The sequence below is a fragment of the Cariama cristata genome, unplaced genomic scaffold (genome assembly GCF_000690535.1).
Source record: "Cariama cristata isolate BGI_N322 unplaced genomic scaffold, ASM69053v1 scaffold2891, whole genome shotgun sequence".
In the NCBI taxonomy this organism is placed as follows: Eukaryota; Metazoa; Chordata; class Aves; order Cariamiformes; family Cariamidae; genus Cariama; species Cariama cristata.
Genome location: NW_009598507.1, coordinates 3,236 through 26,546, shown reverse-complemented (window position 1 = coordinate 26,546; position 23,311 = coordinate 3,236). Strand labels below are relative to the sequence as shown.

Sequence of the window (23,311 nt, the reverse complement as noted above, 5' to 3'; positions counted from 1 at the left end):
AAAAGATACCATTACACCACACCACTCTAAGGCAGGGATGTTTATAAACAGAACTTCAACAAAATAACTTAATATCATTCATTCTCATTATGTTTATTACAGTGTATTTTTTTAATTTAGGCGAATTGACAGTATTTAAGTAGATACCACTAGTTCTCATTCCAGTCAATATAGACCAATAGAACCAATGAGAAGGAGTTCCAGGGCCCTTGAGTATGATTGCCAACACCTGTATCCTTTCACTCACATTCTTCTACTTATTCATAAACTATTTAATCTTCCTGTTGGTTCAAGGAAGAAACACAAACAATTAAGAAACCTATCTGTAAACTTGCTTATGGTTACCTAGAATCCAAAGTGATTTGCAGGTATAACTGACAAATAGAAGAAAAGTCTGTTACTAGATATATAAGCTAAACAAAACAGAAAACAATGGAAACAAAAACTTTCTTCCTCCTAATTACATTCAACTGCAGATTCCATAACAGCTTTGTAGAACATTCATGGATACAAAATTTCAGATAGAATGAATTTTAAGATGAGGTTTCTGTGCCCTCAAATATCACACTGTAATCATTGTTCCTGCTTGTTTTTTAATAACTAACTGAAAGTTAAAAATGCACACAAAATAAAGACCACATTAGAAATTATTTGTTCACTATTATGCCACTTTTGTAACTTTGTAATAAATTATAACTTATAATTCTGTTTACGTACGGTATGTGAAATAGTTGAAAATTGGTCCTGTAAATCCATCTTGTGAAGCTTGATCCTTCAGAGGGGATAGCAATGGTTCTAATTCTTCTATTTTATATAGTCCAGGAACTTCTCCTATTTCAAGAATGAATTTAAAATGTCAGATCAAACACATTACAATTCTTCAAATTTCTTTTAAGACTTCCCTTGAATTCTCTGTATAGAGAATTTGAATATGGCAACATTCACCTCCATACTTTCATGAGTATCATCCCACATACTTTCTCATTCTTTTCACAATACCAGGAAAACAACAAGCAAAATTACAGTGATTTCATTTAAGTTAAACAGCCTACTTTGTTTATATTACCAAAATGCACTTCAAAAACTCATTTAAATCTACCCAAAGACAGTGATCCAATACTGCATACAAAACAAATCAAATCAGACTTTGTCATCCTCCAGAAAACAGAGACTTGAAAAAGAGTAGTTATCTAGGTCCTCAGACATAGAGATTTAACACTGGATGATGAGAATCTGATACTGTAAGGAGATTTGGATTTGCACCTGGAGGACAGGAAAATCTGGTGCTCTTATCAATCAGCTCTTAAACTACTGCAGTTCCAAAAACATTTAGTAAGTTAGACTCAGTCCTTCAATAATCTTTCTGATCAAGGAACAAAGCTAGATAACAAAATAAAGTCACTTTTGTGATTTGCTATTATTATTTATTTATTTAATTACTTTCAGAAAAGCAGGCTTTGCTGGTGTTCATTTAAGTAAAGGACTCAGTCTATACAATCTAGTAAAACACTGGGACACCTCTCAATTTTGAATTTTATTAGAAAAGGGAAGCTGTAGAGTAGAACACTTTATCATTTTGTTGTTACACTATTATCAAGAACTCCTTTGAAATAAGTTACTTAACTTGCAACTTTGAGGAATTGAAAGCACCTGCACTGTAAGGCAGGTTGAAGGATAGCTAAGTGAACTTCAAGTTTCTCATGTACAAGCACTCTACCTAGAACAGTGTAGAAAGCTAACACTTCTGGTATGGACATAAAGCTAGAAAAGATAATCTAATCCTGCCTCATTGAGGTAACTCGATGTGGTAAAAGTAGCAGCATAATCTTTTTGGACTTGTCTCACCTGAAGATAGTAAACTGTTGATCATCTCAAGGAATGTGGAATGAACAAACTGATAGTCTTCGAGCAGCAATACCACCTGCTGTGCTTCAATGCCCGCAAGCTCCATAACCTAGAAGCAGGGAAGACACTTAAATCTCAGTATATGGAATATATGTATTTTTCATAGAAGAATGATAATCTTTCCTTGATTATATATTACATGCATATTTTCTCCACAGTATCTATACTATTATGTATTTATAAAACATTACTAGGCAATTCAGTTATATGAGATATCAAATATAAAGAACATTCTACCTAGATGTACAGCTTGGTAATGAAAAAATAATTAAAACAGTTTCTTTCATAGAGTATATTTATGTTCCAGATGTGACTCAGTTATGTAATTGTATCGCTATTTTATGTGGACTTAGCTCTAGAATTTTCTTTAGCATTGCTGAAGGTACTGGGAAACTTCTGATTCAAGGTTTGCATTTGTCTTTAAATAACATGTACACTTTTCTCAATCACTGTAATTTTATTTCATTCAGCTACTATCCTATTAACTGGCAGATCATAGTAGAGACATAAAATAAAAACATATACATTAAAAAATCTTTCCAATATTCTATAAACTTAGAATTTATAAAGTCCACAACACCCATAAAACCAGCTCTGGTATTCAGAAAAGTACAATTTCAGATAATTACTATAAAGAACAGTATACACATCTGGACACTGAGAACTTCTAAAAGTCTACTTGATTCATTTAGATTGTTGACATTCTGCTTTTCTTAAAATATCTCTTCACACAACACTTTTGTTTCCTTCAAAATTCCTTTTTTTTAATACACACCTACATCACTACTAAGTGCAAGACACTGAGCAACTTACATATTTAAGATCATTTTTGAACTGCTTCAGCTCATAGCCTCTGGAAATTTTGGGAGTAATCAGAACAGCTCCATGCATATGACTAACTAAAGAGGTAACTGTTCGACGTCCTACACCACTCCGTCCTGCCAAAAGAAGTGATCCCCCAGGAAAACTTAGCACTCTGTCCACTTTAGACACATAACTGAGGACTTCTTGGAACAGTAAAATCTCTCTCTCTTTTTTGTCTCGCCCATAATGAATAATACCCTATTAAAAAGAAAAAAAAAGAAATAATAAATAATAATAAATAAAAGTAGTAAGATATGAAAGCATTCAACATTTCGAAGTTCAGAAAAGAGGGGCTTGAAAGCTTTAGAGACCATGCTAGTATTCATTACAAATAAATTATTTATCTGACAGAATTTAGATACCTCACATACCCTTTACCAGTAATGAATAGATCACATTGCTCCCAGCACCAGGGTACCCTAGAAGTCTTTGATATATTGAAATAGAAATCTACCACTGAAGTAATTAAAATTAAATAATGGACTAGAACAAAGTCTGAGCTGTGTCTCTGACTACAAATTAATTAATACATAACTTAGAAGAGTGTTTTAGGCAGTTAATTGCTGCATAATTGCAGATTATGGAATTTCCTAGTGAAACACACGTAACAACAGATCCTAAGGTTAAATTCCGGCCTTGTTATATTTAGTAAAACCTCATCTTTGAAGCCCAGTGTAATTGTGCAGTCAGAAAAAAACAAACTCTTTGATTACTGAGGCTATTGAACTTCATCATTTCCCACACAGTCTATTGGTCACAAGTTGGCAATTAAGTAGAGGGAGTAGTTTCCTATCCACAAGAGTAGTCCATTAAACACTGCTAATAAGGGAAGATGATCTCAAAGCTCTCATCCTGAAAATATAGTCAGCTTAGCAGAGTTAACATGTTTGCATTTCCTCATCAAGCTCATTTTTTGTACTTTACCGTTTAAAAGCATGCCAAATCTCCAAACAATCCATTTCTACTTTTTCAAATAAAATCACAGTAGCAAATTACAAATTCACAAAGTAAACATTTAATAAAACACTATGGTATTCAAACAATACACAAACATACATGCATTTTTGAGTGTTTCTCAAAATGTTGTTCATCAAACTGTTGTAAATCACCAGCAAATGCAACTGATGCCCTTTCATTAAAATAACCTTGCTACATGATACTTCCTAGTGCCTGCCACATAGCATCACAAATCTTCCCTCATTTGACCAAATGCAAAAAGATGATTCCTCAAACAAGCAGCAGATGCCACTCTAAACCTGCTACTCGCATGTTACTTCCTGGGAAAAAAAAGGTCTAGAATAATTGCTGTGAATCCTTGCTGTGTATATTCTTTAATCTTGTCTCACTTTTTGAATAACTTCTTTCAGGTCTGTTGAGTTTAGTCTGCCAAGTGGCCTCCCATGTGGTGGCAGTGCCTGTCCTGGTGTGATGAATGCCTCTTGACAAGCTCCCCAAGTTACATAGAAAATATCTGTTAAAATAGAAGGAAACATTCGAAAGTTTAGATGCTCAGCCCATGTGCTATCTGACCTGATCAGACTGATTTGATTAGGCAGATCCTAAACAAATATTTCAAGTTTGTGTAGTATGCCTCAAATGGTTTACCTGCCATATTGTCCAGAACATCTGAGCCCCAATCACCTTGAAACACTTTCATCAAAACATTATCAAATACATGAAGTTCTTTCATGCCAACAATTTTGTCACGGAACAAACGACGTGCTTCATAAGCAACAATTTCCAGTACATAGTCTGCAGTTTGTATCGATGATCCTACAAAATTTAAGGACAGATTTTATTGTATATATTTATAATAAATTTCACATTTCTCAAATTTTCCATTTCAAAATATGAGATTGAAAATGAGTAAGTGAAATTACGTACTAGCAGGAGAGCATCAGTAAGGAAGAAATAAGAGAAAAAGTAAACTATTTTTAATAATATCTTCATGGATATATAAAACAAATATAAACCAAAACATTTTCTATTAAAACAACTTCTCCAGTTTAGTGTCAGCATTCTAATGAAAATGAACAAGGTGTTGCACACACAGTAAAAATCAAAAGACAAAATTCTAGGCAATGAAAACAAGAAAATCCAGGAGACCATTTTAAAGGGGAAGAGGAAGACTGATAACAAATACTAAAATAACAATAAATACCCAAAACAGTCTGTATTATAAAATGCTGCCAGAGAATACAAAGCTTCAATATTCTTCACAAAAGCAAGAAGGAAGTATGATATGAGTAAGAACGAAGTAGATAAGAGTAAATGACATGCCATATTGTTCATCACTGAAAAAGCATATGCATATGTCATGTTGTTCAGATACAACAACGGAGTCCTTAAATGCGCTGAGATTACCCATTCATTGTCAGTGTAGTTTTTCTGATCTCATTCAAACTATATTTATACCATCTGATGAACCCAGAAAACAAATGGAAAGCCAGCACAACATTCTTATCACTTTGATATCCTTTAATCAGCTCTCTATGTAACACTTTAATTAATGTAAGAGCTAAAATATAATAAAGAGTAATTCCTAATGATCTAGTAATAACAGCAATTTCACAGACAAAAACAAGATTAGAAAGAAGTCTATGCTTTCTATTTGGAAAAGCACATAAAATTGAATACCTTTACAAATTTCACCATTTCTAAAGTTAAGGAAAAAAGAACTTTCAGACTAGACTGTAATTATCAAACATTCCCAAACTGTGAGAATAATTATGCTCTTACATAGATATTTGTAAACACACAAATGAGATAGTTTTCTAAATGTTTTCTATGTTTAAGGGTGGTTACATTCTTCTTTTGTTAAGTAGGTCATAGATGACGTGTATCAGTTGTAGTTCCACAGCCACCTCACCGGGTTTATACAACCAGGTATAAAAAGACAAGCATGAGAGGCAAGTCTCTGGGAATCCAAAAGTCAAGACATATGCTCAAAAAACCCCCAACCCAAAATCCTACCAAAAAAACAGAACAAAAATGGTGGGGAGTAGGAGGTACACTTCAAGTTCCCATAGTAGAGAATGCAGTCCCCACCTACTAACTTCCCTTCAAATAGTTCCCCCACATATTTTAAAACATCATTGGAGCTTTTTAAACTTGTTTACTATATGTTATGGAATGAACTGTTAGGCATTTTTTCCCTCTGCTGAGACACAGACAGTTCACAGTTTAGAAAGAGCACCATGGGTCAACGAGTTGCATGTGGAGTCAACAGTTAGGCTGACATGAATAGTAATTTAGGTCATTTTACAACTGCTTTATCAATAAAAAACAAATAAGTGACTTACCACCTGCTAAATCATATCTGAATAAACCAAGAACCCACTGAGTAAGAATACATGGTGTAAAAAGGTAATGACCGTGATCATCAACTGTGAATTTTGCTCGTACCTAAAAATGGAAGTTAAGGGGTGGGGGAAAAAGTGATGTTTTAAAATGCAAAGCACTTGGAAATGTAGCTTTATTTTTTTCCCTAAAATACCAGATAGGTTAGTTTTCTATTTAGTCTATATATCTAGGTATTTTATTAATGCATTCTTTAGTTTTTTTGAGAAGTGGAGAGATTAATTGTTTAAATCTTGTTCTCTGACCACAAAATATTTTCTCATAATTAGAACATTTTTTCTGTACCCTTTTTGACGAAAACAACTTCACATGTCACCTAGGAGTGCTAGTGCAGTGCTAGTAGACAAAAGACACGATCTTTTTTAAAGCAATACCAAATAAAAATCTACCTAAATCAGTAACATTTAGTCACTACAGAAGAATTGTTACAGAAATACTAACTCTTGCCTCAGAGAGGATATTTGAATTTACAACAATATCTTCAATTCAAAGAATAACTGCCTTCATCAGTTATTTGGTCCTAGTGTGATGAGATTTAAACTTAGATTTCTTAGAATACATTGATAATATCATATGAAACTCCTGCTAACCGGTGCATGCTAGTCAGTGACTATACCCACATTCCAGTCATAAAGATCAGTTTTATATCATGGTTCTGTCTAGATGGGGACAGGCAGACATTCTCGGAACATACAGTAAGCATTTACATCCCCACAGTACCTACCCCAGTAAGACTATGTACATGATTAAGAAAAGCAAGTAGTTCAGTGTTTTGCTAGATAGATGCCCATAAACTTTTAAGTGGAAGGATAAAACGAACTTGTGTGTCTAAGGACCTATTTTTAACAGTGTAAAATTTTAATAGGTAGTCCCTGATGTGTGTAAAGGATACACCCTCATCTCTCTCTTGTCTATTCATAAGAGCATCCATTACATCTGAGCACATAACAATGTTCTCATCCATTAAGTAGGAAACACTACTATCCACATTTTATAAATCACAAACTGAAAGCATAGATGCGTTAAGATGCTTGCCAGAATCATACAATAAACATGTGGGAATGCAAGAACATTTACCACTTACTCAGTTTGCCTTTAATACCTGGGATTCTCTTCAAATAAGTAGCTCTAAAATTCATATCAACATTATGAAAGAGATATAAACTTGGATTTCAATACTAATAAATCTTTTTATTCTCGTTAATATCAAAAGCTAATTATTTTTTTTTTAAAAAAATCTAAATTCTCCATCTACTTGAAAAAAGAAACTAAATTTGCATTACCTGTTCATATACTTGAACCATAGATCCTGCTAGTTGATGTATTTTTGGTAAAGAACCCCAAACAGGGTGATTCTTTAGGTTTTTCTGTAGTACAGGTTCCAAGTAGGCACTATAAATAGTTAGCAGCTGGTCTCTTTCTGGATAGCTACAAAGCAAGGGGAAAAAAAAAAGTAATCATTATGGACTATCATTGTTAATTTTTTTATTAAAAAGATTCAAAGTTATATACAGACTTACTGAGAAATTTCAATTAATAGCATCTCTGTCTAGCAGCTAAGTAAAATTATCGTTTTATTGCAATGGGCCACCCTCAGAAATTTTCTAAATACACCAGTAAATGTGGTCAAACTTAAAACCAAACTTACTTCTTTTCAATTTCTCTAATTTTGTAACCAAGCAGCACCTTAATATAAAGCTGCAGAAAGCAGTTTACTGAAAGCAAAATTATCCAACAGGAATCATATTTCAAACACTTCACTACCAACAGGTAGCAACAGATTGCTCCTTAGTTGGTTTCTAGTGCCAAGAGGCACCAAAGAGCACCAAATCTGAAGACTGCAAACTGTCAGAAAAGATGAAAGACTCGAACAGCCACATCTTCATAAAGACTAAATTGAGCAAGGGCTCTATCAACAGAGGCTGAATCTGAGTTCTGAGAGTCAAACTAATTTCCATATACTTACTCAATGGCACAGAGACGAACAATAGAAGTAAATCTGGAGGTGAGTTTATGTCTTCCTAATGTTCCTCCAGCAGACATGGAAGCCACAATTTGGATGTTTTCTAAACCAACCCATTCCAGATTTTCATCATAAAATCCTTGATATGTAAGAACCTTTAAAATTAAACAAATATTTCATTAAAAGAAAGCCAATAGAGTATCATATAAAAAAAAAAAATAGTGAGAAGTATACATTTATTACTGTTTTCTTAACTGCCAGAGGTATACTACTCCTCCTAGCTTGGTGTCAGCTGCAAATTTGCTGAGGGTACACTCTGCTCCATTGTCCAGATCATTAATGAAGATGTTAAACAGGTACTGTCTTCCAACTAGACTTTGTGCCACTGATCACCAGCCTCTGGGCCTGGCTTTTTAGCCAGTTTTCAACCCACCCCACTACCTCCTTATCCAGCCCATACATCAACAGCATTTCTGTAAGGAACTTTCGGAAGACAGCATCGATGACCTTAGTGAAGTCCAGGTAGACTACAACCACTACTCTTCCCTTGTCTATCACGTCTGTCATTTCATCACAGAAGTTCATCAAGTCGGTCAAGCATGACTTGCCCTTGGTGAATCCACGCTGACTACTCCTGATGATTTTCTTGTCATTCATACGCCTACCGCATTGTAACTTACTGAGGCAAGTGCTGTATTTACTTATGCATATAAGCCAAATAAAAATGGTATCTTATTTCTGGCTGACACCTACATATTCTATCAAAGTACAAACAAAACTAATGTCAATACAGATGCAGGATGTTAACTCTGAAAATAATCAAGGTAGGTATCTACTACATACACTAAACTATTTCCAGTATACTTAAGTCTCTTTACAGATAACAGATAAAAGTTTTCACCTGCTGTAGAAAAGCCACGAGAGTGCTTGTTCCCCATTTATCAGGTTTGGGTAGATTGATATCCTTTAAGTACAAAACAAGCCTTTCACAGTCCTTTGGTCTGTATACTCGCCCAGTGTTTGTACTGATTACAATGCAAGTTTGACTTAATTTTTGTAGAAGATGTTGAGAAGTAGTTTGTGCACTGCAGTGAATGGTAGCAATCTGCGTGGATCGAAGTTGAGAAAATGCATAATGAAGCAGCATCCTAAAAAAGCAAATGTGTACATACATATAAGCATAAGTAATACACAAATGCATTAAAATACTGTGTATCCAAAGATATCATATAGTTTTTGAATTAAAATGCACATACTACATACTGTATTAATGCAATAGGTGATGCATTTGGTTTGCTGAATTAAATATTCTTGCCTTTAAAATGGTAATATTTTCCATTCAAGAAATTCAATAAAAGAGTAGTATACAGCTACACAAAACAAATGCCTAGCCTAAATAGCTTGTATATAGTGATCCAACCCATCTAAATAAGTAATATAAGATAGGCAACAGGATGAGCTAAATTCAGTTGCGTGCACATAGGCATCTAGTGCCTCTTGAGATGAGACTACTAGCTCATGTGCCTTTCAGCTGTTGCTCCATGAAAGCACTGGTTTTCCAAAGGTCTTGTTTCATATCTAAAAGCCTCATTCAGATGTCTTCGATGCATAGTGGCAGCCTGAACTTTCCCTGTAGATCTTCTTTGGCATTACAGAAGGTTTGTTTCATTAGTAACCTAAACAAGTGATATTCCAGCAGAAAGTCATCTGATAAAACCATTATAACAAAACATTACAAACTTTGTCAAATAGCTAGAAGTATATTTTGCTTAAAATAGGAAATATTTTTTACCCCTTTCCACATCCCTCAGGACCAACAAGAAGAAATGGCTGCTTATTGTTAAAGTCTAGCCAAGGTCTAAAGTAATCTAAACCTCTCTGCATGTCAGGGGTTTGGATGATGGGAAGTGTTTGGAGATTACTGAAGTCATCAGTTGTTAGATTTTCAGGTTTTTTCAGCTGATACAGCATTAGCTGTCCAGTGTCAGTATCATAATATGTGTCCAGCGGCTTCCTTGGATCTGGTGGAGATTCTTGTGCCCATCTGAAGATCTTTGAAAAAAAATAAAAATAAAGCTTCTGTTAAACCCATACTCTTATTGACAAGATCTACAATTTCAAGTTAATCTGAAGAATGTTCAAAGAATACTTCTGCAAAATCAAACACTTAATGCTTCAATTTGATAGTTTTAAAGCTGCCTTTGAAAATACAATCCTGTTATGCATACGCTTTTTGATTAAGTCCTTAACTAAAGAGCAACATAGTACTCTTCCACAAATTACTTTTTCATAATATAAAGAAGATAAAATAAACTGTATTTAGCAAAGTTTTATATAAACTTTTTTTTGATATTAGGCAAGATACTCAATCATAAGAATGAAGTAAGTCCCTTGCATGCATCAATAGCTAATTCCAGAAGCTCAGTCAAAACCTTCACCATCTGCCCTGTACTTATGTTATAGTTCCAGGCTGTCTTTTGGAAGGAACTACTTCATTCTCTCCAACATAAAAACCAAGTGTGATTATGGAGATAACTACCCCCACGGACAGCCTTTTGTAGACACTATGGTCCGGTATACTCACATAGTTTTCCAACACTATTCCCTAGTCCTTGTGCCCTCAAGTATCTACACAAAGACAGAACCAAACCCCAGCACATACAATACATAACCTCAAAATAATGCTGTAAGAACACCTCCCTCATGAGGTGCAACAAAGCCCTCACATTATTATTTCAAGCATTCTGAAGAGAAAAAAACAAAACAAATATATATTACATATACACAACACATACACACACACACAGAATCTGCTATAATGGGTCCTTGCATAAAACAGTATGGACAGAGGCCATTCTGTATCTCTTGGTTCAGCACCAAAGGATTGCTATCTGGGCTCGATGCACTTCGTAGCATATCAGTGACATATGAAACATTTCTTTACTTCTCAGCTATTCCCCTATAGACAACACAGATTGCAAACAAATTAGAGCACAGACATTCTATTATTCTAAATTTGCATTGTTAGAAGACAGAAAAATCACAATTCCTACTACATATACTGAGAAATTTTTAATAAACTTGCCGAAAGAGATTATTACCTCTTTTGCAAATTCTTTTCGTGATTTCATGTTGAGATTGCCACCAAGACCACGTAACAAGTTAACAACAAACTGTCCACGATCAGTACACCCATGAAGATGAGACAGTCCATTCATCACAGTTCCAACTAAACTTGTTTCTACCACAGAGTCATTCTGTAAATTACAAGTTGTAGTAGATTTAAATATAATCCTAAAAATAAATGCGATGTATTGCTAACAGACTATTACCCATTGCTCTTTGACACTTTCACAAATGATGAAAGATCTCAACACTGTTGTTGTTCTAGAAAATTCACTTCATATTAAATTATTTTTAAGCATTGATTTGGAAGTTTTAATTCCAGACTACATATTGATATAATTTAGGATAAGCAATCAGAACTTTCCTTACGGATTTTGAGAATTTATAAGAAATCAACATAATTGTATACTGCAAATCTCTCTTGTGAATGGATTCTTTAGAGATTTCGCTCTTTAGTACCAAAGGGGATTTGCAGGCTCAGGATCAATGTCATGGTTTTTCCTCTGTATCCACCTGAAGAGACTTTAAAAATCTCCATGGATGAAAGAACCAAGAGAGGAAATAATATTAAAAGCACAATAGGATCATGTATGTTCCCCAAGGGCAGGTAATCCATGTCTCCCAAACACTAGCTTACTGGCCACAACAGTGGGGATGCATCTTAAACAATGTTTTGTGCAACATAAGCCATTGGTTCAATACAAATGCAACTCCTTCAGAAGAAGGACAGTGAGGGAAGTACCTAGAATCCTTAAGAAAATCTAGCATATGCAGAACAGTTATCTTGATGTACGTGCCAGAATCACAGAATTCAGATAATGTACAAGGTTTTGGACTATCCTTTTTTAATATTGTAACTACGTATTACCTTTCACCTATTAAAACATCTTTCAGTTAAGGTTTTGAGTAGAATCCTAAAAAGCAAAAGTTATATACTTAAATCCAGGACGGAGTAGTGGGAGCTGTTAAAATTCAGCACTGTGAACAATCAGACTACTTTTTTAGATATGCCTCTATCAATCTTTTTAGGTATCATTATACTTCTCCCCAAACTATGATAAGCTTCAGTCTACACCGTGCAATTTTTCAAATTTTAGCTATTTTTTGTTAAAGACAATAACTTCAATCTAGAAAAACAATTTCTTCACTTTTCCATTTTTCAGTTTAGACATTCAGATCTTTGAAAACATATAGAAAAATGACCAGTACAGAACATTAGACAGATACTAAGTTTCATAGAAATACATGCATTTCATTGGTTGAAATTGTATTAAATGTTTCAAAATTTTAAGTACCGCAATCAGTTTTTGGAAAACAGCTATCAAAAAAGCACCAAGGTTTTTTTTTTACTTAAAATTTAAAAATTATTATGATCTCTTCAGTGTTAAACCAGAAAAATGGACCATCCTTAACAGAAGCTGAAATTTGATTAAGTATTCAGTTACTAACCTTCTTCACAACCCAGTTTAAAGCCTTTTCAAAATAGTCCCCAATCCAGTTTTCAAGGTTGTATCTGCATTCTTCAGGTTGACTTCTTAGCCAAGACTTTATCAGAGAATTAAGATCTGTATCTTCATCACTAAGTCAAACCAAACCAAAACAAGCTTCAGACAAATACAAGACATCTACATCTTCACATAGACAGGTTCAAAGGAACAACAAAATTCCAGGAAAAGTTCAGGGAAATACATTAACAAGAATTTCTAACCAATATTTGGGCTCTCTAAGGGTCACACACAAACAAAGAATCCATCGTGTCTCTTTCAAAAAGTTTGAGATATATTAGCCAAAAGATTATAACATGAGAGTGCAGAAGGGACATGTAACTTAAAGCAAACTTCCCCAGTGACTTGCTTCATAAGTGTAACCAAGTAATTAAATTGCTCCATTCACTTCAGACTATCTTTCAAGAAACAGAAGTAAATTTACTTACTTTAAAAGTATCTAACTCTCCTGTGACTTACCTCAGAAAGATCATTCCCATTCGAGATATTGTAGCAGGAGAGGCACAGCTAAGGTCATGAGTTTCAAATATGAAATTGACATTTGAGCCAAATTGAATTCTTTCTCCACTGGGCATAGTCAACAATCTGTTGTCATCCAAAACGGAATTCAAAGATTCAATCCATTCAGGATCAATATCACCATCACAAATTATCCATGAAGTAGTATCTATTTCCAGACACAAAAATAAAATATCAAACCCAAGAAAAACACTTAAAGAATGTCTCCTCTTGCTACTTTAACATTATTTAATACTGTTCCTTCATTATAACTTAAATATAAGCTCTATGAAGATACTCCTCACATACTTTACCTTCTGCTGTCTATTTTTGCTTTCTTATCAAAAAATTTGGAAAGTATATATTAGTGTTCTTGACTATGACTGTCATCAAAAGTTTTTCTTACCTTAGGCTATCCACAAATAACTTAATATAAAAATGTAACTGAAAATAAACAATTTCAGTAATTTAAGCATAATGATGTATAACTACTTCACAAACATACCTTGGGGTTCTCGTACCACTTGTCGAGCACTATTTGTAAGCACGCCATCAGACCATTCTCTGGTATCCATGTCAATATGGCCTAGCAACTGATGGCGAGGCATAGCTTTGGGATTCATAGTGTACTGTTTCACTACTTTGCCAATTTTACCAAGTGCTGTCTTTAACATTCGCCAAAGTGTTGATTTACCTCCACCACTTGGACCTACAATAACTACACCCATTCTTTGACGTAGTTGTTCATATAATTCCAAAGCCTTCTTGATCTAGATAATAAAAGAGATAATGGCTATGTGAAGTTGTAAAGCTAAATCAATCATGTTCTTTTTTTAATGTTTTTTCAATCTACTTTGCATGCAGTCACTTTGTTTCTATAATTCTATTTTTTGAAACAATAGATATTTGCAGAAATAATTAAAATTATGATACTAAAGAATATCAAGAAACTTATTTTGCATGTTAGAAGCAGTTTACTAAATTACTAATGTAAAAATATCAGCCCTCTTTAGGCATATTTTTACTGAGAAATAAATGAATGTTTAGTCACAAAACTTCATGCAGCCCTACAACAAATAAATATAAAGGAGACACAGAACTGCTTAATAAAACCACACATTCACATATTTAATTCTTTCACTGTCCAAAACAGTCATTGGCATTTGTACCTGGCTTGAACAAAACTGTATGTCACATGTTCACATCTTAATTTTCCTTTCACTACTTTTCTTTCAATTACACAACTGATCTACCATGCTTCAAACACACACATCTATTTTTTTATATATATGTAATTAAAATTAGAATCAGTTATTCTCACTTTTTTATAAAAGGTTTCTTTCAAAAGTAAATAGAAATGAGTCGAACATATTGTTTTGTTGCTGCAGTTGATGTTTACCTGGGTGCTTATAATTTCCAAGTTTGCTTCTTCAAAGACTTGTTGTAAAGCTGTAGTTAACTCAGTATACTCCACATCTTTAAAGTCAATGCCAGGAAACACATCTTTAACCAGTGCATCAAAACGTGCGCAGTCTGCAAATGTAAGCTTTGACATGGTATTAAGCCGCAGAGCTTGAACCACCATGTGACTTTCATTAACTGGAAATAAAAGCAAACAAATTAGATCAGTTTAAGCTGTTTGTTGGGTGTTTTTTCCTTGAGCCCATACTGCTAAGATGCTGAAGGTGGAATCACAGCACAGACTACATTCCAGTTTATGTATCAATCCACTGGGAAGTTAGATGAGTGCCTTACTGTAAGTACCACATATGCTCACAAATGCATTCTATACAGATATGAGATGGTTATGATGCTGGCCAGATAGTACACAACAGCCTAATGATTAAAGTGGGATGAAAAGTAGCAGTGCACAATAGCTTACTTGTTAAAGCACTCATGAAAGAAACTAAGGATCCGGATTCTAGACCTTACTCTGCCAGAGGCAGTTTGAAGTCACATCTCTCATGTACATCCTAATTAATTATGAATACTGCAGAAGTAAACACTCTCCACAACTCCTCTGAAAGCTGAAGTACCATGGAAATGTGTGTTTGGTGACCAGAACAAAAACAACCACGAGCAAGCTTTACTGTGCCACAAAAATAAATACACTCATGATGGGAAAGGCACGGGGTTCTGATCTTGCTTTTTAAATCAAATTACTTTCTCATGTGAAACACATACATTTTCAGAGAGCAGGACTAGGAACCACAGGTGAAAATTATCCTGTGTTTCTGCCTTCCTTCTGAATGCACAATTGCTCCAAACCAGAATGCAATATAGCTTAAATTCAACATAAGGGACAGAAAGTGTCCATTCCCTAACTTCCTTTTTTCCTGCAGCTTTTTCCCAAACGTTCCAGAGGTTAAGGATTAGTATACTCTTCTAGAATTTGGAAAAAGTTTAGGGTTTTTCATCCTGAACAATGCCTTAAATGCAAATGCTTCTACAGGCAAATTTTCTAAATAGCATGATAAACAGTTAAGAGGAAAAACGTTGACATTAAGGAACTTGATTTATAAAAGTTGAACTGCTTTACTAAACGAAGTAATACAAAATCTGAGCAACATTTAAGAAATATGGACAACACTTTGACATGCCAAAGGATTTTGACTCAACAAGCAAACAAAGAAACAGGAAACTGCATTTGTTGGGAATATCTTAAGCTTTTCAAGCCAAGAGATAAAAACCAAACAAAAAAAAAGAACCCAAAGAAAAAATTCTGGGTTTAAATCATAAGCTAAATCCATCCATCTTGCCTTTCACAGTGTTACTGAAAATTATATTTTCACACAGAATGACACAAAATCGATTTGATTGGAAGAGACCTCTGGGATCATTGAGTCCAACCTTTGAAACCAGACCAAACAAATTTCAGCAAATTTCACATATCTAAACACGAAGCTAAAATGTCATAGCAAGGAACAGTGATAGGAATGTGCCTTAAAACACAATGCTGGTAATCCTTCTTTGGCAGATCTGAACTAAATTACAAATTCTTTAAAGTCGTCAGACCATTTATTATGCCGAGATTTGTAAACCAATGCTGTCTCTAAAAATTTGCAGATATATGCTGCTTAAGTGAACAGGAAGCAGTAGTTGTGTCCTAAAGATGTGCAATGCCCATCCATCCCACACTCTTAACTCCTACTCGTTTAACATGTAAACAGTAAAAAACGATTATCTAAACAATCTTTAAAAAAAAAAAGTGTCCCAGTCTAGTTCAATACATTTCTGTAATTTCTACCTGTCCTCATATTTGTCTCTGTCTACCAATCTGAATCTAATGCCATGTGACAGTTTTAGCAAACCTCAAATGGAATCAAAATGGTCTGATGACTGATGAATAATGACAGCATCCGAAGATGAACTTTCCTGCCCCAAGCCAAGTGAAAACAAGAGTCTTTGAGAATGACTCAAAATCATCCCAGAATAAAGTCCTGTATCTATGTTCTTATCATATAAAAACTCAGTCTAGAATATGACAACAGTCTTTTGTGATCTCCTAATGAAGGAGGACTTTCACAGGTATGTTCTTCTTTTCTAAATTGCCCCAAGATCCAGGCCATGGCTTCTCAAAACTCCAGTGAACAAGAAAACCATACTGAATGATATCTGTACAATGTCGTAAACAACCAAAAGTTTGGCATGGTCAACCTTACTTTCTTGCTTTGCTTCACTTTTCTTCATCTGATGGAGAAGACTGCCACAGCCTCTCAAAACAGTCTTCAATGCTCGTAAACCCCAATCATAGTGCTGCTGTGGTGTCAGAAGCTCCCTAAATTTAAAAACAGAATTATTGTAACAAGCTTTAGGTGACAGTGCCTGAAATTTTTGTGTGGCAAATGAATATGTTCATAATATGGTTCTGGGCAAAAAAGAATTTGTAGTGCCATCTGAAATGTATTTCAGAGATATAAGCAATGACAGAGGGAGTATATTCAACAGCTAATGCATTTATTATTGTCCCTAAGGGCATTAATTACAACCTCTGAACTTTGTTCTCTCTAATATGCATACTTATAATCAAATAGTCACTTGCATTTCAACAACTTCAAGAGTCTAAAATCAACACAATCTTGTGAGCATTCATATGCTTACATTCATATTTAGTGAGCCTAACAGGGGAGCAGTACTTTGCCACCTTGAGATTATAACTGCATTTTCACACCTGAACCTCCCAATACATTGCAATATTTTTAAGTTAAATTAGTATCTACAGAGATTTGCACGGTATACCATTCAGATTTAAGAGCTGTACTGAATGTAAAGCTTTAGATGATTCCAAACCTGCAGTTTTATGTCTAGTTTTGCTTCTGACACATAGCTTTCTGCAATATCCAATTAATTAAATATTACAGAAAATTAACAGAAAGTACGTGTAGATTGTATCCCTACAGTCATGCTTTGGCATAGACTAGATGGAGACGAAACAAGATGGCAGTGAGATAACCACAAAGATCAATGCTAAAATAAAAGGAGGAGGGAAGAGAATTGAAAGGTAACATGACGGGGCGGGGGGGGGAGTGCTTACCTTGCTAGATTAAAAATAGCCACTAATTTTCTACCGAGTATTTTGGCATCCTTAAAGCCTTCTGAATACAAAATCACTTCTGCAATGAGTTCATTGTCTGGATGAGTCATAGCAACCGGCCTGAAAAGTTGTTTGAGATTATCAGGCAGTTTTTGTCTTCCTCCATAACCTTTTCCAGCAGGATTCAGAGTGATAAAAATTCCAGAATTATGATCCATTTCAACCTAGCATTAGAAGTGCATTGTAATAGTATATTGTCATATGAAACAGGTATTGAGAAATGTTGGGTGGACTATGTTTAGTTACAGTAGTCAGTTTTTAAGTTTGACCTATTTGTTTATAGACTATTTCTACAAAAATATGTAAGTTTTGCTGTACCTTTTTGCCAAGCATCTCACACATAGGACTATGTTTCTTCAATGCATGTTGAATTGTCTGAATCTGCATGGATACTGCAGACAATACAGCTTCCTCAAGTCTATTGAATTCATCAAAACAGCCCCATGCACCACACTTCACTAAGCCCACAAATATGCGCCCCATCGACTTCACATCAATGCCCTTAAAATTAAAAGAGAATACTATCAAAATTCAAATAACAAGAAAATAATGAAAGACCATCTTCCCATCTACTAAAAAAAATGTCATTGGAAATAGCCACAAATTTCTAACGGAAACCAACAAATTATCAAACGTATTTCTAGAATATAATATTGCTTTATGAAGTATGGGCATAGATATCCATTTCCTAAATTATACAGAACCATATTCACCTCATCACAATTAAAGACTAACACTTGTCTTCCAAGAAGTCCACCCAAGGCCTTTACTGATTCTGTCTTTCCAGTTCCGGCTGGACCATAGGGATTTCCCCCAAGGCCCATCTTCATAGCCTGAGTAAGAGTTAGGTAACACTTATCTGTCAATGGCGTATAAACAAGTTTAGGGGAATTACCCTGTAGAAACAAAACAAATTATGTTGATTTGTAGACAGAAATTATTGACGATGTAATTTCATTAATTTCATTCATAAGTCATTAATTTGAAAAAACAACACAGTGGTCAAGATTACTGTCTCATTAAGTATATGAATTTGTTTACAGTTATGACATTTTCCTGATTTCATACCAAATGTCCAAGTATGATGCAAATTTTTTTTAGAATTACAGAAAAAGGGTCAACACAGATGAAACTGCAGTCTGATATATAAAAGTAGCAAGCATATTAGAAAATATTTATATAATAATGTAGCTGCTTTCCATACAACTTACATTTACCCTATCAAGAATGAAATGATTACCCTATCTTTTAGCATTTTCTATGAAACAGCACGCTAAGGACACAACAAAGTTGAAAAAAATGGCAACAGTTGGGAGGCAACCAGCAGCATATGTGAAATGAGAAAATGTTCGACATATATAAAAGCCACCAGGTAAAAATTAAAAATATCATACCTGATATTCATAAGTATATTGGAGTTCAGCATCTACCATCTGAACGTAACATTTTTGGTCCTTCATATAAAATCTCAGCTGCTTCTTCCAAGCCCAGTCTTCAACATTGTGAACTTGAGCTTGATTCAGCTGCTTCACCACATCAATGTTATGAATGATATCAAGAATCAGAGCTTTAAGCTTAAGCTCAAGGATTCCTGATTCTGCAAATAACCGTACCAAAAAAAAAAAAAAAATAAAATCACAACAATGTAGTAAGATAGATACATGTTACCCACCCTCAAGTTCATTGTGCTGCTTTCTATTATCAACAGATCTTATTCCGATCTCGTTTCAATTATATATAGAAATACTTATTATCTAAAGCAAGCAGCATAAAATGAGATCCTGACAGAGAATATGAATCACCATGTAACTTCAGTCATTTAGAAGTGAATTTGTCTGCCTTTACACTCAAGAGAGAGAGAGAGAGGCTTCTCTAGAAAGCAACTTATTCCAGTAGTGTTTACAACTATGTTCACTTCAGCAATCAGTGTGGCACAATCTGTTAACTGATATGCTGAGGATCTGAAAATCATACTACACGCACTCTGGAGATATACTCAAAGTAATTAGGGTGATGTGGAATGAATGTTCATTAGCAAATGGGGTGCATTAAGTGTACTCCGAGAACATACTGTTTTATTTAGTCTCATTTGAGAGAAATCCAGTTTGTGTGCTCCTATACCATTCCATGACAGGAATTAAACCAAAGTAAGTGGGGATAATCAGGCAACTCACTTCAAAAATCACACCTATTATCCAAACTAAAAAGTTACAGTAAATCTATTATACAACAGATGGAATGAACACTCTTCTATAACCGATGACATTTTTCCAATGGATATAGAAACAGCACAGGAAAAGAGCTTAGATAAAGAATCACAGACTGCTGAAGTTAGGTGATATGAATCCTATTCTTAATTAATATATCAAATGTTAACAGTTTATAAATTCTAAATTAGAATTTAATACAGTAAGCAGCTATACAAATGTGGTGGAATACTGTCAATTACATATCAAATTGAGTCTTTTTATACATATAGGGTAAGAGCCATCTCACCTAACCTACACTATAGAATTTTACATCTGAGGTAGTCATTCAAAGCCCCCCTTCTGGTCAAAAGAGAGGAATAAGCACTCAAAGGTATAATTATTCTAACCCATTTGGACTATATAAGATTCAGAACAATCATGTCTTAAGAATAACTAGTTTATTGGGTTTGCTACAGAGGTACTCAAGAATTATTAGTTCAGATGCCGATGGATACATCTAAGATAGAAAAAGAGAATCATCTACACAGTTGTACAGAATATATTGGCATGACATAATGTAGTTCAACTGCTGTTTGGCCAGTTCCCATGAAACATAACACTATAGTACAGCTCAGTAGGTGAGAACAAATTATCATTAAATATATAAACCAAAATATATAGAAAGTTATTAAAAAATAATTAAAGATGTTTGCAAATATATAAATGCTCCAAGATATTTTTAATCTAAATTACAATCCATTGTTCTCTCTGAAATATTAAATAAACTAATCTCAGCAGTAATAGGTGCGTAACTTTATGTAACAATTTTATGAGCTCAAATCAAGACAGATTTATATAATTTCCTGTTTAAATAAACAGAACGTTACATACTATACAACTACACAGTCATTATAAAGAATTATATATTATTTATCATTTTTATACCTGTACTCCTAGTATCTTCTATACTAGTATCAATGCTAGTATAATGTTCCAGTTTAGCCATGAGTTCTAATTCTAATTGCTGCAGGTGATGGTCTTTGATAGCACTTTCAACATCTTCAGTAAACTGAATTTGTTCTGCCAAGGAAAGAATCTTTGGACAAGAAAGTACAAATTACATTTTATAAACACAGAAGACATAAAGAAAAAAACGTTTTCAGTTCATTTGTAATTGCTCATTATGTCTGATATTTAAAGTATTTTACTGTATCATTTTTAAACAAAGCCACACATTCACTCTTAAGAACAAATTTAGCCATCTTAAAAGCTGACAAAATTTAGCGAAAACTTGCAATGTAATCTAATACAGCAAGTCCCTTCATTTTTCCACAGCATGTGGTAACAAAATTTTTTAAGCATCTTTTCCCATTAAATGATACAGCAGATGAAAACTACCATATTGTAGGCACATTAAGCCCATATTCAACAAGCTCAAGAGCACCTCTGACTTGCTGTGTCACTGATTCGCTAATACAGTATTTTGCATTCTGGTTTCCAACACTCCATTTTATGTCCTAATTACTTTATGTTCACTGGAAAAGCTCTGTCTGAGCTATGAAGGTTCAGCCAAACTTGGAACAGGACGATCTGTAACAAAAAATTCCACCAATTGTGCCAATCTGAAGACTTGTAACAGTAACTGCATTCTGGGGGAGGGAGAGAGTAACCAGCAGATCTGTGAGGGAGCAACAGGCAGGATCACTCAGCAAAGGGCATGGGTGATGTGACAGGAAAGAACCACAAAAATCAACAAAATGGGGCTTAAGTGGGGTCACCTCCAGCACTTGCATGTCAGCAAGGAACTACCTACAAGGCACCATTATGGAGAAATCCCCCAAACCCTCTCTAGAAACTCAACTTGCTGGGCACCTCTAAAATCCCTGTACACTAATGCACGCAGTATGGGGAATAAACAGAATGATTTAGAGATCTGTGTGTAGATGCAGGTCTATGATCTTGTTGGGATCATGGAGATGTGGTGGGATGGCTCCCATGACTGGAGTGTTGCCAGGGAGGGATACAGGCTCTTTAGGAAGGACAGGCAGGATAGATGTGGGGGAGTTGCCCTTTAGGTAAGAGAGCAGCTGGAGTGCATGGAGCTCTGCCTGCAGATGGATGAGGAGCCAACTGAGAGCTTAGGGGTTAGGATTAAAGAGAGGACAGGTCAAGGTGATGTTACAGTGAGTATCTGCTACAGGCCACCTGACTAGGAAGAACAAGTGGATCAGGCCTTCTACAGACAGACAGGAGCAGCCTCACATTCACAGGCCCTGCTGTGACTTCCACCGCCCTAATACCTGCTGGAGGGGCAATAGGGCAGGACATAAGCAATCCAGGAGGTTCCTGGAGTCCATGGATGACAACTTCCTCTTCCGAGTGACAGAGGAGCCAATGAGGACAGGTGCTTTACTGGACACAGTCCAGTGAAGGGCCACAAAGATGATTAAGGGATTGAAGCACCTCTCCTCTGAGGAGAGGCTGAGAGAGCTGGGGCTGTTCAGCCTGGTGAAGAGAAGGCTTGGGAGCATCTTATCAATGTCTATAAATACCTGAAGGGAGGGTGCAAAGAAGACAGAGCCAGGTTCTTTTGAGTGGTGCCCAGTGACTGGACAAGAGGCAATGGGCACAAACTGAAACACAGGAGGTTCCCTCTGAACATCAGGGAACACTTTTTTACTGTGAGAGTGACTGAGCACTGGAACTGGTTGCCCAGGAAGGTAGTGGAGTCTCCATTCCTGGAGACATTCGAAACCCATCTGGACATGGTTCTGGGTGAACCAGCTATAGATGGCCCTGCTTGAGCAGGGTGGTTGGACCGACGACCTCCAGAGGTTCCTTCCCATCATCACCATTCCATGATTCTCTGTGCTACTGGTCAAAATTGCATAAAAGAATTTCATGCTGATGACTATTTCTGCTTATACAGTTAAGCTTTAGAAACTGTATTTTAATCAGATTCAAAAAGGGCTTTTTTATGTTACTAAGTCTTAGCAGCCCCGCATGTAGCATTCACTACCAACTAACGTCAAGATTTACATCAAATTTAATAAATAAATGATGGATGTTATATCAGGTGCCACGTAAAAGACTTGAGTATTTCAAATGTTTACAAAAGAATTATAAGAACACATATTTTTAAGAATTTCTCTATACTATAAATGAATAAAATGGATTTGTTTGGTGTTATTTTCTTCCAAATCCATATGTATACTTCTCTATGAGACTTCAAAAAATAGTTTATTTGGGAAATCTAAGACTACACAGTGGTATTAATGGAACTGTTACTACCTGAGAAGGAAAGAGT

The 23,311-nt window shown here is 35.1% G+C and overlaps 1 protein-coding gene across 1 annotated transcript in view; it reads right to left on the bottom strand.

The window, feature by feature from the left end:
• The window catches only part of DYNC2H1 (dynein, cytoplasmic 2, heavy chain 1), a gene marked incomplete at both ends in the record, with an annotated part of 90,695 nt that overhangs the window by 64,559 nt on the left and 2,825 nt on the right, over positions 1–23,311 (bottom strand). The window contains 22 exons of the mRNA XM_009709307.1: positions 718–831; positions 1,846–1,954; positions 2,719–2,967; positions 4,116–4,240; positions 4,375–4,542; positions 6,072–6,174; positions 7,413–7,557; positions 8,096–8,247; positions 8,994–9,240; positions 9,885–10,144; positions 11,194–11,349; positions 12,668–12,797; positions 13,183–13,390; positions 13,727–13,991; positions 14,621–14,820; positions 16,884–16,999; positions 17,756–17,979; positions 18,134–18,316; positions 18,529–18,711; positions 19,210–19,412; positions 20,950–21,100; positions 21,213–21,274. Coding sequence (XP_009707609.1) covers positions 718–831; positions 1,846–1,954; positions 2,719–2,967; positions 4,116–4,240; positions 4,375–4,542; positions 6,072–6,174; positions 7,413–7,557; positions 8,096–8,247; positions 8,994–9,240; positions 9,885–10,144; positions 11,194–11,349; positions 12,668–12,797; positions 13,183–13,390; positions 13,727–13,991; positions 14,621–14,820; positions 16,884–16,999; positions 17,756–17,979; positions 18,134–18,316; positions 18,529–18,711; positions 19,210–19,412; positions 20,950–21,100; positions 21,213–21,274 — 3,753 coding nt within the window. The remainder of the gene's footprint in view (positions 1–717; positions 832–1,845; positions 1,955–2,718; positions 2,968–4,115; positions 4,241–4,374; positions 4,543–6,071; positions 6,175–7,412; positions 7,558–8,095; positions 8,248–8,993; positions 9,241–9,884; positions 10,145–11,193; positions 11,350–12,667; positions 12,798–13,182; positions 13,391–13,726; positions 13,992–14,620; positions 14,821–16,883; positions 17,000–17,755; positions 17,980–18,133; positions 18,317–18,528; positions 18,712–19,209; positions 19,413–20,949; positions 21,101–21,212; positions 21,275–23,311) is intronic.